This window comes from Capsicum annuum, chromosome 8 (genome assembly GCF_002878395.1).
Source record: "Capsicum annuum cultivar UCD-10X-F1 chromosome 8, UCD10Xv1.1, whole genome shotgun sequence".
In the NCBI taxonomy this organism is placed as follows: Eukaryota; Viridiplantae; Streptophyta; class Magnoliopsida; order Solanales; family Solanaceae; genus Capsicum; species Capsicum annuum.
Window position 1 is genome coordinate 168,242,277 of NC_061118.1, and position 14,833 is coordinate 168,257,109.

Below are 14,833 nucleotides of genomic sequence, written 5' to 3' on the forward strand. Positions count from 1 at the left end.
TGAACTTTAATGAGTGAGTTACCTGGTATATGGTAGTTACTTTATTTGTTATTATCTGATTGGACTCATCCTTTGTGACAACAGTTAATGTGGATGATGCTGTGGATGATATTGTCCGTCAATTTAAAGGCGTTTCTGATGGCTTGATGCGTAAAGTTGTTGGCTCTCCTTCATCTTCTTCTTATGAACCTACTACCTGTACTTCAGACAGACATTTGTCTTGGAACGTGGAGGAAATAAATAAACTGGCTTTAACACAAGGTACCTCGGAGTCAGTTAATAGCTTTTCCGACAATGATGACGGTGATAAAGATGGAAGCCATGGGCAGGAGGAAGTAGGACCTAGTTCAGAAGCCAATGGGTGGCATTCGGACAATGAGTTGAATTCTAAAGGATTCCCCCCTCGGGTGGTTAAACGTGACGAAGAGCTGATAAGCTCAGCGACTGACTTGAAGAGTGGTTCTGGGTTACGACGTGAATCTTCCAGTTCTGGAGGATTTCCAGAGACAAGTTTGGCAGTAGTTCCCAGTCAACAAGAGGATCCAGTTGGAGTGCCACCAGAGGTATCTCTTTCTTCTTCTCCCTTTTCTACATCTTGTCAGTCAGATATGCGTTGGGTGAAACGTATAGAAGTTCTGATCTTCTTTGGAAATTTGTTCTGCTGAAAACATGAAAGAAGACCAAGTAATTGAATAAACGTGCTACAAGACATCTGAACTTAGGAATCGTGTCTTATCAGAGGGTGGCAAGAGAATGTATATGACCACATCTTCTTTCTGAATATTTGGATGTATCATTTGTATCGAGGAGTTGATTAACATGCTTTATTAAGGTTCAAATTAGGTGAGATAATCAATCCGCTCTAATCCCATGTCTGGAATGCCTCCCAATTGTGTTACTTATACATTAGGGCCAAGGTTTACCCGAGGATAACTTTCCCTTCAGTTAAAGAGCAACGAAAGGGGGTTAAAGTTTATTATTCAGAAAAGCTTGGTATGCTTCCATAAACGAGCATGTTTTTGCCCAAACATAAATAAAATCTTATTACTTTATCCAAAAAAAATCTGGGAAAGGGATATTACTGTGAAACAACTGAAAAAGATTATGGGCATTCCATTTGGTAGGGAGTAATAATTGCCTGATGCCTGTCTAGTTCATTGGAGAGTTTGGATGCAGTCTGTGATTTCAGATTCAGCACGTGAGATATTTTCAAGTTTGGTTCTTGTCAGCCTTCTGATCAAATGATATCAACTGTATTTCATCTTGTACATTTCGGTAGGGATGGCAGTGGAGCGGGTTGGGACTTAACCCGCTAAAATTTCAAGCCCCCACCCCAACCACTGCCACACACACGGCATTTTTTTCTACTTTCAACCCACTCGCCCGGCCACACTTTGCTGTTTTTTTTTTCTTCCTTTTGTTGCTTTGTTAAAATAGCCAACTTTATAATTTCATAACTTTTACAAATGGAGACTTTATATTGCTTTAGCAAAATTCAAAATGCAACTGCAAGTAAAATAACAAATCCAAAAATTTCTGAATGACATACTAAATAGATCTCCATCACATTCAGTAGTATTTGGTAATATATTTTTGCTAACAAGTCTAAACTACATGGGTTTTTACCTAGAATAATGTGACATGTTACACTTAAAAAATCTAAGAATACTATTGAAAGAAATAATTACAAAGTTACCCACTATCTCTGTTATCAACTTGAATGGTCAAATAATTCTATTTTGAGGAAATATAAAGAAAACTATCTTTAAAAGAAACATATTGCTTGTAATTAGTCAGTGATTTTTATCTGTATCAACTCAATGATTCTTCAATAAATGGAAAAAGAAAATTAAAAGTTATTTTGAAATAGAGAAGTGAAAAAGAACAGTTACAGATTAGAGATAGCAGTGAAATGGAAAAAAAATAAAATTAGAGAAACGAATCTAAAATGAAGGTGTTCGGAAGCACACCCCAACCCGCCTCTCCCATCCAGTTTTCTAAGAAAACTGGTTCACCCCGCCCTTCTCTGAGTCATCTTAAACCTGCCCAGCCCCTCCCCACTGCCACCCCTGATTATGTCTCCCTCCAGCCGGCTACTGGTGCTTGATTTTGTGCTGGACTGCTTTTTATTTTCCCCCTTTTGTACCACGTGCTTTAGTTTTGCTTACTCATTCTCATGCGGATTTTTTCCTTTCAGTGGACGCCGCCCAATTTAAGTGTACCTATCTTGAATTTGGTGGACAAGATTTTTCAGCTGAACAGAAGAGGCTGGCTAAGGTGACAACATGTTTTGTACTTCTCTACTTCCTATCCCATCCCCTCTTGGTATCAAATTGAGAGTTGTTTTCCTAGATTTTACTTCTCTTTAATAATTTCACTATTGAATCGGTTTCATCATCCATATTTAACATCGTCATCCTTAATTTGGTTCCTAAAAATGATTTAGAAGGGTCAATATAATATTTGATTTGAAATTATGCCAAAACTACAGACTTTCCATCTTGATAAGCTGAACTACTAATGCATGCACATTCTTCCCATAGGAATATATGAAGGAGAGGAGATTATCCAGGATTTCACTGATTTAGACATGGTTTCAACAAAATTGTACAAAATATACAAATTTCCTCGCCACTTCATTAAGTATTGGTTCTTTTTGGGACTTTCACCATAAATCCATAACTCCCACATTTTCTTCCTCCCCTACATCACCCAGAGTCCGTTCACGGGTGGGGAAAGGGAAAGAGCAGCCATGGTTCTTCTCTAAAATTTCAAGTTTTTCTTGGGTGTTCTTCCAACATTTACAGTGCATTACACTTCCATTTGTTGATCAAATTATGTGTTAGATATACTTTTTGTGTTCTCGATGTGTGTTTGTGCCAAGCGATCAGATTAAGAATTTGCATCTGTAGATTTACTTTTTGCCGTTCTCTTGCTCTTGCCTTCTGATTGGCGGACTCGAGGTTTATAGTTCTCAATGAGCTGAATTTTAACAGTGGGAGTATACATTTCTCTTCAATGATTGCACAAAAGAAGTATTAAATGGAATAAAATCTTTATCTGTGTGGATCCTGATTCCTCATTGTTCATGATTTGCACTAACCTCAGAAGTATCAAATTAGCGACAAACTCCTTTCTTTTGATTCTTTGAGAAATACCTAAGAATGAAGAGAAAAGAATGAAGCTATAGATCTGGAAAATAGTAAGTTAGGATAGTTAGGTGAATTGGGGGATTCAGGATGAAATGCAACAAAGCCCCTAAAAGACTAATTTTTAATGAGGTGGCAAGGACAGTTAAGTAAATTAGGAAATGAGCAGGTTGTAACCTACCACACCTATGTTACTGGTTAGCAAAACCCTGCATGAAAGGTATCTTGTATGTGTATTATCTCCATGATATGCCATCATTAATGACCGTCTAACATAGCCATTTTTGTTCTGGCAGAAGACAGGTATTTTGGATATCAAAGGAAATTATGCAGTTAATGATGGAGGATGCTATTGATGATTGGCTGTTAAGGCAAATTCATTGGCTACGGAGAGACGATGTTATTGCTCAGGGAATTAGATGGATTCAAGATGTAAGCATTTAATTTTCTGATTTTTAACTTTTGCATCTTAATTGCTTACCTTTGAATCAATTTTTTTTGGCTTCTGCTTCTGGAGTTACTGCATTTACAAATTGCATCAACTAAATGACAAATGAAAAAAATCATTGATTGATGAAGAGAAATAGTTTGGAATTACAAAAAGGACTATGGTGCAGACTCCCTTTTAGCGAACCTTAGTGCAGGTTCCTTTTTTGGGAGTTTTGATATGTTATGCCTCAATTTTTTTCTTTTTTTAACAACACTGGATTTTCTCCTTGAGTTCTCTTCAAAATAAATGCATGTGGCATTCGTCAATGTTTCACAATTTGATATTTGATCATTGATGTAATAAGCTTAATTATTTCAATGTTATTTTAAAGTAGTATGTGAATCATTTAGCATGACAACATTTTTGTTTTAAACTTGATGTGGCATTTGTGAAAATAGATAATTGACGGAAGACAACAGCATTTGGAAATTAGTTTGAGGGGAAAGACTATTAATTTGCAGCTCATGACAACATTTTTGTTTTAAACTTTATGTGGCATTTGTGAAAATAGATATTTGACGGAAGGCAACAGCATTTGGAAATTAGTGTCGGGAAATAATATTAATTTGTGCTGTAACATAAAATGTTAAAGATTTTTTCACTCTTATATTTGTCCGTGAGCTTTATTAGCTGTTTGTTTTTCTTTTGTTGAGAAATAAGCTTTATAATGTGGTTTAGTCAACTAAAATGGAGCATGCTATTCTCATAATTATGGAACTTGGCTAATATCGGCTTGATTTCTTTGGTTGTGGGTTTTCTCCCGACTTTCTGATGTGGCATCATTGTGCTACTTTAAGATTATAAACTGAGGAAATTATACAGAAGGATTATTTGGAAGCTGACTTTTTGGTTCTGTTGCTGATTGCATTCGCAGATTCTCTGGCCCAACGGTGTTTTCTTCATAAAACTAAGAAATATTGTTGAGACCAGCAATGAACCAAATCAAGGATCTGTTCATAGCATGAAACAACCTGTAGGAAGTAAGGTCTCTAAGGCAGGATCTTTTGAGGAACAGCTTGAGGCTGCTCGTAGAGCAAGTGATGTGAAGAAGATTCTCTATGGTAAGTGGCTCTCCATTGTGCTTGAATTGCCAATATTACTTCTTTCCTATTTTATGAATGGAAGTTCTTTAAGATAATAAAAAATGGCGTTTTCCTTGGATTTTCTACTGTTCATTTATGTAACTGACTGCAAAAGTAAAAAAAACTTCTTGTCTGCCATTGTTGCTTCCTTTAACTAATTCCTCTTCAAATTCTCAGATGGTGCTCCCGCCACTTTGGTAAGCTTAATTGGGCACAAGCAGTACAGACGTTGTGCTAGGGATCTGTATTATTTCCTTCAGGTAAAGATCTCTCCACGAGACCATTGAGTTTCCTATTACATTTTTTCTACTAAACTAACAAGTGTCTCGGAATGTGCAGTCTACTATCTGTTTAAAGCAGCTTACATATGGTGTCCTCGAACTTGTACTTATAACAGTCTTCCCTGAGCTGAGGGATCTTGTGAAGGATATCCATGAGAAGGCACATGCTCAACCTGTATAGGCTGTGATAACGTCTTTTTTCTCAGTAACTACGTCAATGAGCTCTTTTACCTCGACTCTGCCTATAGATTCAAAATCCATCCGTAAAGCTGGGAGGGAAAGTGAATCTAGGCTGAGAGAATGGAAACTTAGTGACTTGATTTGGTCTTCGTCATTTTTTTTTTTGGTCTAGGATCTTGAGGTGCCGGAAATTCTTTTATGGAATGCCAAGAGTAGGAGCAAATGCTCTACTTTTGCTTCTCATTGTACAAAGTGTGCATTATAATCTGTATAGTTTTCGGTTTGGGTGTGCAGTCTTGTATATTCATTTGAAACCACAACTAGTCGGGGTGATGACCAAAATGCACTTCATGATGAATCCAATTTTTGCTCTTGCCATTGAGAGTTTGTTAAGTTTTCATTTTTATTTTTTTCTATTTCACTTAGTGTAGATATATGCACTTGCAATTAATTTATAAGTGACTTTACCATTGAGTTTTGAAGTGTTTTAACTTTTATACGCCGACCGTGTAAAAATACTTTTTACATGCCAATAAGTTAGATGTCACTATAAATACCAAGCATAGATTGGCAAGTGGTTTTAAAACTTATATTATAGTGAAATTGTACTGGTAGTGTAAAACCATTTTTAAGTTCAACTCGAAATGTCCACCCCAATGTATAATATGACTGATATGTTCACAGAGAATACTTATTTAGCTGTCTTCTTTAATATTCTAGGTGGTCCTGTTCCACCTTCCATATTTGTTAAAAAAGAATCACTATCAACTTCTTCTACTATTTTTACCATAATCTCCTTTCGGGAAAAATTCTCCATCTTCTTACTTTTAATGGTAACTAACTTTACAGCTTTTCTTTATTCTTCACTGCTACGTGATAACTTAATAAGGAAACTGAATTTCGAATGTTTAAGAGGACACTGTTGCACTCTGAGTTCATTTTTCATATGGTAACTTTTTTTTTTTCCTTCCACGTGGTAACTCAATTTCGTGAAATTATATAGTAAAATAAAATCACGTTTTCTTTCTCAAGTTAATTTTGGGCTTGTTAAATGAGTTGAGCAACTGCTACTGATATGATGTAAAATCCTTTAATGAAGATAGATAACAGACCAATTTTCTACAAGATTTTTCGTCCCACATTCACTAGTGAACTGGTAATACTCAATTCTTTTTTTCATCATTTTACATGCAATCTTTGATCTTATGATGTAACCCGTGTCCATCCATAGACGACGGACAGTGTAAAAGTTACTGGATCCCGAGAACCCGCACCCAATTAGCTAGATCCACCCCTCCTTATAACCTTACTTGATGATTTTTTTTTTTGAGTTTTGACTGTCTTAATTTGCAGAGAATCCCAGCCTATTTTCTTAGGCATATATCAGAAGAGTCACCTGAGAAAGCCACCCTGAAGTGTCTTTCTGGAGGCATTTGGAATGTCAAACTACGATATGATGAAGATGGTTTGCTAATACACAATGGTTGGGACAAATTTCAGAAGAATAACCAACTAGAAGACGGGGAATTTCTCGTGTTTAGGTACAATGGCGGTCTGCAATTTACAGTAAGAATATTCACCAAGAATGGACTGGAGAGAGAAGTGAAGTCAACAGCCACGGGCAAAAATCAACAAGCTTCGGTATATGATCGAGGCAGTAAGCATAAAAGGCCAGCAAAATATCCTTTCAGTTCCAAATTCCCTGAACAGACTCGTGCTAACGGTGAAAATAGCACAGGTATTATGATTTAACTCATACTCAACACTTTCAACGACCGAATTTTCCTTTGTAGAAGACCTGTTTTAACATGTAATGTACTAACGGGACAACTATGTTGTGTTTCCTCAGAACGTGAAACTCCAAGAAAAAGAGCTGCAGTCGATAAAGCGGAGGAGGGCCTTCTCACTCCAAATATTCGACAATTTGTGAAATGTTTGAAAGGCTACAATGTGAATAAGTCCTGTTTCTTGGTAAGAGTTTTCTTTAACTGAAAAAAAAGTTCAAGCTTATTAATTTCTGTGACCAGTAAGCTATGACATACTTAATACTTGTAATGCAGTATGTTCCGAAATCCTTCTATGAACAACTTATGAAATCAGACAATAAGACAACAGTTGTCCTCCGTAATTCAGAAGAAAAAGAATGGAAAGTGAATTGTATCGGACGAAAAGGATATCGCGCTTTCTGTGGAGGATGGAGACAGTTTGTGAGTGGTAATAAGCTTAAGGAAGGATACGTCTGTGTTTTTCAGCTTGTCAATGCAAATGAACTGAAGGTTTCTGTTTTCGACAATCCTTCGGAATCTCTGTTGAAACTTGCTGCAGAAAGATGAAAAATTCCACCTTTTGAACTGCTCTAGGTTGATGTTATTGTGTGTTTGAATCTGAACGTACTCTATTGCTGCTTAACATGGACAACCTTGTTTTCATTTCCCTTTTTATGTATCTGAGTAATTAGAGTTCTTTAACTTCATTTTGTTTTAATGTACATTTTCTCTTTTTAACTTCGAATTGCAAGTATTTACTAAAGTACCTTTTGAAAATATTCTTTTTTATTAACTACTCCCTCCGTCCCAGATTGAGAGGACACATTCATTAAGAAAATAAACTAATGACATGACTAGTTTATCATAATACCCTATTAAATGATGTTTACATTTTAATTTAGAGAAAAAGTAATAAATGCAAAGGGTAAAACATGAAATTTTTTTTTTGTCTCTTCTTGATTAATGAAAAAAGACAAGTAAAATGGGAAATCAAATTAGGAAATTTAGAACGGGTAATTTGGAATACAGGGAGTACTTTATAAGTTACCTCATAAGTTAATATTACTCCAATCTAAAAGTATCCTTGCTTTTTTATTTTCTTGCAAGCACAAAAATTAATACGTTTACCTTAAACATTAATACAACTTTACTTTATTTACTGTTTTATTGATGATAATGACAAAGTTATCTTTTTGCTTGCTTATTTCTTTTACAAGAGTGTTTCGTTAATAACGATGACCTCTGACAACACGCTATTCGCACGCTATTATCTTATTTCGCTAATAACGATGGTCTCTGAAAACTCGCTATTAGCACACAATTACCTTGTTTCGTCAATAACAATGACCTTTGACAACACACTATTAGTATTACTACTACTAGCATCAAAAGATATTCTTTAATATTTTTTTCGATATTAAAAAAACTTGTAGGTTTAAGGTGTCGCTGCTAATTCTTCTGAAATAGAACAAAGAAAAGAGCTTCTTTTTGTCTATCTCATTATTATTTTTTTAACCGTTTCATTTTGTTTTACTGCACATTTTCTCTTTTTAACTTCGAATTTCAAGTATTTACTAAAATACCTTTTGAAAATATTCTTTTTTATTAACTACTTTATAAGTAACCTATTAAGTTAATATTACTCGAACCTAAAAGTATCATTGCTTTTTTATTTTCTTGCAAGCAAAAAGAACAATACATTTATTCCAAACTTTACTACAACTTTACTTTATTTATCGTTTTATTGACGATAATGACAACTGTTTGCAACAAATTTTCGATGTGCGAAAAATTAACTGCAAGCAAAAATAAAAATAAACAAAAAGAATAATTTTAGTTACAGTAATTTTGCGGGTACAATTCGGTTATTCTCTCGATTTTTCTCTCCTAAGCTTTTCTGTAATTCGAGGGCCTTTGTAGCGTAATTCTCAAACTTCGGATGATTTGAGCCTCCCAGAAATTTGTTTGGATCTCCAGGAATTGTTTGACAGCACTTCGTCTTATCGAATTGACCTCCGGGCAGAACTCCGTTAGTCGATTCATTGAAGAGCTGTGTAGTCAATGTAGAAGCTTCCTCCAATGCTTGTAGAATGTCCTCCTTTTTCCTTATTCTGATTGGTCTATTCAATTTTCAAGCTTATCACAAATGTTATGTGACAAGATTGCTTGTGATTGGCTAAAAACATGTCATTTGGGGCACTTGGCGATGTTTTATTGGCTCTTGAACCTGACTTGGATTGCCACATCATTTGATGAGTGTGGTCTTGCTTCATTGGTCTTTAATTTGACTGGATGCCACATCATTTGACACGTGACATAAGTTTGGGCCTCAAGGTGAGATGGATCTTGAAGTCCTTGATGAGGAATAAAATGGACGTATTATTTTTTATAGCCCAAAATGATTTTAGACCCAATAAAATATGGGTCAAATCCAATTTTTATATGAATTTGACCCAATAAATTTTACGTGTCTACAAATGCTCCCTACTTCAAAGCTCGTCAAGGTGTTTTATTTGTCGGACCTGTTAGAGACGAGATTTGAAGTATTTGTGGAGCCCTCATTTTTTTTTTTTGCAAGACTTGAGCACTTTGTCGAAATCCAACTCCTCGAATTCATCATAATCTAGGTAGAATAACGTGAATCCCTTCCTTAGGAATGTAAAATTTTGTTTAAAACTAAATATATCCAAACCTTGTAGGATTCAGGTCTTAGTCTTATATCAAATTTTAATAGGATTAAATAATGATGTTATCCTACTTCGAAAAGGATTAGGAATTTGACTTGTTTTGGACACTTGGATGTCCCCGTTCTTCTTGAAGAAAACTTGTTTAGCAAATTCCTTTTTGAAATCAAACTGGGGATTTTCAGAGTCTATATAAGGACATCATCGCCCCATTAAGTCACTGTAATTCAGCCTGAGCAGAAATTCAACTCCCGTTCTCCTCTTTTTGCTCTTTTTTCACAATTGAGCTTTCGGGCACTTTGGGGCGTCTATGGAAGAAGCTTCATAACGCATCGTGGAGGTGTCTGAATCACGAACGAATTGTAGTTTTGGAAAATAGATTCGCGAGGCTACGTTTTACATGAAAACCACTCTCAATTTATCCCCAGATCTGCCTAGGTATCGTTTCAAAATCAGACCTTCAGTTCTGTTTCGTCACGTTTTACTTGTTTTGCGCAGTCTCACGAAAACTCTCATATCTTGACATAGAAATATCAAAATCAGGAACCGCTTTTTGCGTTGGAAACTACACTCGTAGATCTACATTTTAAGCGGAAACCAGCATCAAATTGCATCTGAATAGTCTCAGATATCGCTTCAAAACTAGCTTTCTAATCTTGGTTCGCTAGTTATTTCAGCTTTGCACAGCGCGCGATAAATTTCATATCTCGACGTGAAAGCATCGGAATCAGGTACCGTTTTTTGCATTGGAAAGTAGATTTACAGAGATACGTCTCAAGTGGAAAGCACAATCATATTGCATACTAATCGTCCCATATATCGCTCCAAAGACGGCCTTCTAATCTTGGTTCGCTAGTTATTTCAGCTTTGCGCAGCGTCACGATAAATTTCATATCTCAACGTGGAAGTATCGGAATCAGATGCCATTTTTCTTGCATTAGAAATAGACTCGTATATATACATTCCACGTGAAATCCACCAGCAGAAAACTTCTATATTTTATTAAGTAAATTTTTGAAGTTAAAGCCTAAATCTTGCGATACTCGTTTTTCCTGTAGCAGACTTACCGCTTAATTTAATTTCTTTGGCAGGTCTTCAAACACAGAGAGATATATTCAGTACTTTGAAATATGGTGAACTTCCATTACCAAACATCACCATATCCTCTACTTGAAATAGCAAACGATGAGTGATATTCTCCTACTAGCGTCCTTACCTTGAAAGTTCATCCTCCGGTAATAGGTGCTTTCCTGCTTGACAGAGGATCGCCCGACATGTCCCTTCATCTAGACAAATGGTCGAAAAAAGAAGAAATTAATGTCCTTGACTTCAATAAGGTCATTAATACTACTGCTTTTGTGTTGCATTCATCTACACATGACAAAGAATTTGCCTCTACATACCCCAAAGGCTCGAATAAAGGCCATGCTACATGGAATTATCCCCAATCAGGCTTTGGTGAGTTTCATTATGTTACTTGCTATTGGGAGTGGGTAGAGGATGTCCTTAGCCGTATCAAGGAGGCGCTGGAACGAACTAAGATTTATGATGCTGTTTTCACCTCTTTATTCACGTACGACGTTAACGAGAATGTTTTGCAGGCCTTTTGTGAACTTTGGCATTCCTCGACTAATACAATATGTGTTGGCATTGGTGAGCTTTCCATTTCATTGTGGGACGTGCGTATGATTGGGGGCTTGCCAGTACATGGAACTTTCTTTGATGAAGTCGTCCCTTCGGCCAAAGAATTATCACAAACAGATCATCAAGGGAAGCCATTTTTGCCTAAAACTTGTGCTTACTTATTTTCAGCCTTCTATCAGCTTTCAAATGGTGCATCTAAGGAGGTTTCTGTCTGTGATTGGGTGAATTTTTGGTTCAAAGGACCGGAGCAGTACAAGAAGCCTTCACCACGAGGCCCTAAATAGCAAGCTAAACCAAAGTCAAATCACAGTCCCAACGGCTACATTGATATGCCATTTTTATCACGAACGAAAGAAGAGAACGTCCCTTTCGTCGAGTTAGGTGTGGAAGGGTCTCTTAGAAGAGACGAACTTGGCTGCTTTTCTTGGTTGCTGGATTTGCAAGTTCGTTCTTCCAATTAAGAAACTTGACCACATCCGTTCTAGCATTTTTAAGATTGTAAGTCTAATGGATCATGGGGAGAGGTTTGCACTAGTGATTCCCGTTTTGGCTAGTATCTACAGAAGCTTGACAGAGATCACAACTTTAACAAACTTAAGTGCAGGCGACATAATTTTTCCCATACAATATGTCTATGGATGGATTGGTGCGTATTTTAACTCCTACTATCAAGCACGTCATTACAATGGTGCTCGCACGAAAATTTATTTTTGCTTGTATGTGGTGACACTTCCTTCTACACAGTTAGAAGATCCACTTCCATCTTTTCCTCCTAATCTATCAAATACAGAGACACGAGATGTTGATTTTTCTATACGAGAAAATACCACAACGAACCTCAGTGTTTAATCGCATATGAAAATCAACACCTCGTGTCTCTGTATTTGATAGATTAGGAGGCAAATATGGAAGTGGAGCTTCTAACTGTGTATAAGGATGTGTCATCACCGCGAATGCCTCTATTTTTCTTCACTTGGGAACCATGGAAAAGCCATCATCTAGAAAGACGTTGTTGGGGCACGAACAACAATATTTCTCTGAGGACATTGATGACAAGGAAATTCATAGTGCTTTACCATCGCGCATGAAAAGAAAGTCTCTTTTGTCAATTACCACAGATGGCCCACTGAAGGTAAGAAAAAGAACTATTGTTTTTACCAACCAACATCTTGGAGAAACAAACGAGGAAGTGGAAGACTTACCTTGTTCCGATGGACAAAGGGGAACTTTTAAGATAATTTTATTCTACCCAACAAGGTTTTTTCGACCAATATACCTCCAATTTTCATACCTATTGGTCGCTAGAGGCCTTTCAAGATGTGGTGGTATACTAATGGTTGAAGAACTATTAAGACGGGTGCAAGAGTCCCAAAAGTTGTACCAATTCTTTTAGTGTTCCGTCATATGGTCGTTTGATGAAGTTCCCAGGAAGGTCTTGAACAAATCCAAACTGTCGACTGAATCTATGGGGACTGTAAGGCTCTATGACAAAGTTATCATCACACCGGAGGGTAACGTAGCTCGAACGAAGACTAATGAAATAAATATTCCAAGAACTAGAAAATTCTCCGTTGTCTGCTATAAACAACTCCTTGGGTTGTAGCATGGCCAAGGTAGGGAGACTGCAGATATCGACATTCTGAAATAACCTTCTTGCACCAGAAAGATCAAAGTTTCTAGCCATCCTTTCCCCAACAATCCTACACATACGAGCACCATTGTAATGATGTGCTTGATAGTAGGAGTTAAAATACGCATCAATCCATCCATAGACATATTGTATGGAAAAAATTATGTCGCCTACACTTAAGTTTGTTGAAGTTGTGATCTCTGTCAAGCCTTTGTAGATACTAGCCAAAACGGGAATCGCTAGTGCAAACCTCTCCCCATGAGCCATTAGACTTGCAATATTAAAAATGCTAGGACGGATGTGGTCAAGTTTCTTAATTGGAAGAACGAACTTGAAAATCCAGCAAGCAAGAAAAACAGCCAAGTTTGCCTCTTCTCTAAGAGACCCTTCCACACCTAACTCAACGAAAGGGACATTCTCTTCTTCCGTTCGCGGTAAAAATGGCATATCAATGTAGCCGTTGGGACTGCGATTTGACTTTGGTTTAGCTTGCTGTTTAAGGCCTCGTGGTGAAGGCTCCTTGTACCGCTCCAGTCCTTTGAACCAAAAATTCACCCAATCAAGGACAGAAACCTCCCTAGACGCACCATTTGAAAGCCGATAGAAGGCTGAAAATAACTAAGCACAAGTCTTTGGCCGATGGGACGACTTCATCAAAGAAAGTTTCATGTTTGGCAGGCCCCCAATCATACGCATGTCCCACAATGAAATGGAAAGCTCACCAATGCCAACACATATTGTATTAGTCGAGGAATGCCAAAGTTCACAAAAGGCCTGCAAAACATTCTCGTTGACGTCGTACATGAATAAAGAGGCGAAAACAGCATCATAAATCTTAGTTCGTTCCAGAGCCTCCTTGCTACGGCTAAGGACATCCTCTACCCACTCCCAATAGCAAGTAACATAACGAAACTCACCAAAGCCTGATTAGGGATAATTCCATGTAGCATGGCCTTTATTTGAGCCTTTGGGGTATGTAGTGGCAGATTCTTTGTCATCTGTAGATGAATGCAACACAAAAGCAGTAGTATTAATGACCTTATTGAAGTCAAGGACATCAATTGTTTTGCGGAGGAATTTTGACTTTTGAAAGAGAGTCGCCACTTAATTTTGAAAAGGAATTAAGAAACCTTTATAAAGTTACTTCAAACGCTTCAAAATAGAAAAATCATTTGAGTTAAGAGATTCTGAGTAAGCGGTTCCTATTAACGTTTTAGGAAGGTGTTAGGCACCTAAAACGTCCGCTAACTTACGGTTATCCTGACTGTTTGTAAACGTCTTTTGACTAACTTTAGGAAAATCAGTTTGTTGGAAAAATAGTCGATTAAGGAAAAAGTTTTTTGCAAAATCAGTTTTTTAGCGACTTAGTTAGGGATTTAATTAGGTTCGCAATAAGTACGTAAACAAGTAAGCGAAAGGGAAAAAGGGAAAGGGGAGAAATAGTGATTTGGGCTTTTAGGCCCAAACCGTTATCCCTGTCCTAATCTAGTTGGGTTTTTAACCCATTTTCACTTGTCCTATTTCTATGTTTTTGGGCCCTTTGGTTCGAGTTTTCACTTCACCTGTATTAAATACAGCTTTGGCTTCTTGGCCCGAATTAATGAATAAAAATAAATAACTAAATAAAATAGATACAGACAACAAATAAAATAAAAATAAAATATAAACAAATAAATAAAAAGAGACTTTTTAGTCCCTTTGTCGCTTCAAAAATGGGATTTTAACCCATTTTTCTCTTCGATTCTTCGTATCTGCGTACTATGAGATTGTTTCCTTAAGGCCTTCAAAGTCGACTTATGGAGGATTGGCCTCGATGGCCCATAATGCATATGCAAAGATAAAAGGGCCCACGCAGGACGCGAGTGTATCCACATGCAAACAGAGAATTCGAGCCATCAATATATATCCTCAAGTCAATATTTAAACA

The 14,833-nt window shown here is 36.9% G+C and overlaps 2 protein-coding genes across 5 annotated transcripts in view; both read left to right on the top strand.

Moving 5' to 3' along the window:
- The window catches only part of LOC107840351, a 15,825-nt gene extending 10,261 nt beyond the window's left edge, over positions 1 to 5,564 (top strand). The window contains exons 10-15 of one of the 2 annotated variants that reach the window (XM_016684186.2): positions 85 to 563; positions 2,198 to 2,277; positions 3,446 to 3,581; positions 4,514 to 4,700; positions 4,899 to 4,981; positions 5,061 to 5,564. In XM_016684186.2, coding sequence (XP_016539672.1) covers positions 85 to 563; positions 2,198 to 2,277; positions 3,446 to 3,581; positions 4,514 to 4,700; positions 4,899 to 4,981; positions 5,061 to 5,183 — 1,088 coding nt within the window. In that variant the 3' untranslated portion in view covers positions 5,184 to 5,564. Of the gene's footprint in view, positions 1 to 84; positions 564 to 2,197; positions 2,278 to 3,445; positions 3,582 to 4,513; positions 4,701 to 4,898; positions 4,982 to 5,060 lie in introns of those variants that run through there. The other variant, XR_007043787.1, reaches the window with a different exon arrangement.
- Positions 5,565 to 5,698: 134 nt separating this feature from the next.
- Positions 5,699 to 7,711, top strand: LOC107840354 (B3 domain-containing protein Os11g0197600). Of its 3 annotated transcripts, none has more exons than XM_047395127.1 (4): positions 5,699 to 6,015; positions 6,536 to 6,920; positions 7,032 to 7,153; positions 7,243 to 7,711. In XM_047395127.1, the coding sequence occupies exons 1-4, from the start codon at positions 5,827 to 5,829 to the stop codon at positions 7,513 to 7,515; spliced, it is 969 nt and encodes a 322-aa protein (XP_047251083.1). In that variant the 5' UTR covers positions 5,699 to 5,826; the 3' UTR covers positions 7,516 to 7,711. The 3 variants fall into 3 exon arrangements, with proteins under 3 accessions (XP_047251083.1, XP_047251084.1, XP_016539673.2); XM_047395128.1 differs by lacking the exon at positions 5,699 to 6,015 and adding an exon at positions 6,050 to 6,131; XM_016684187.2 differs by lacking the exon at positions 5,699 to 6,015 and adding an exon at positions 6,073 to 6,338.
- Positions 7,712 to 14,833: the final 7,122 nt, after the last annotated feature.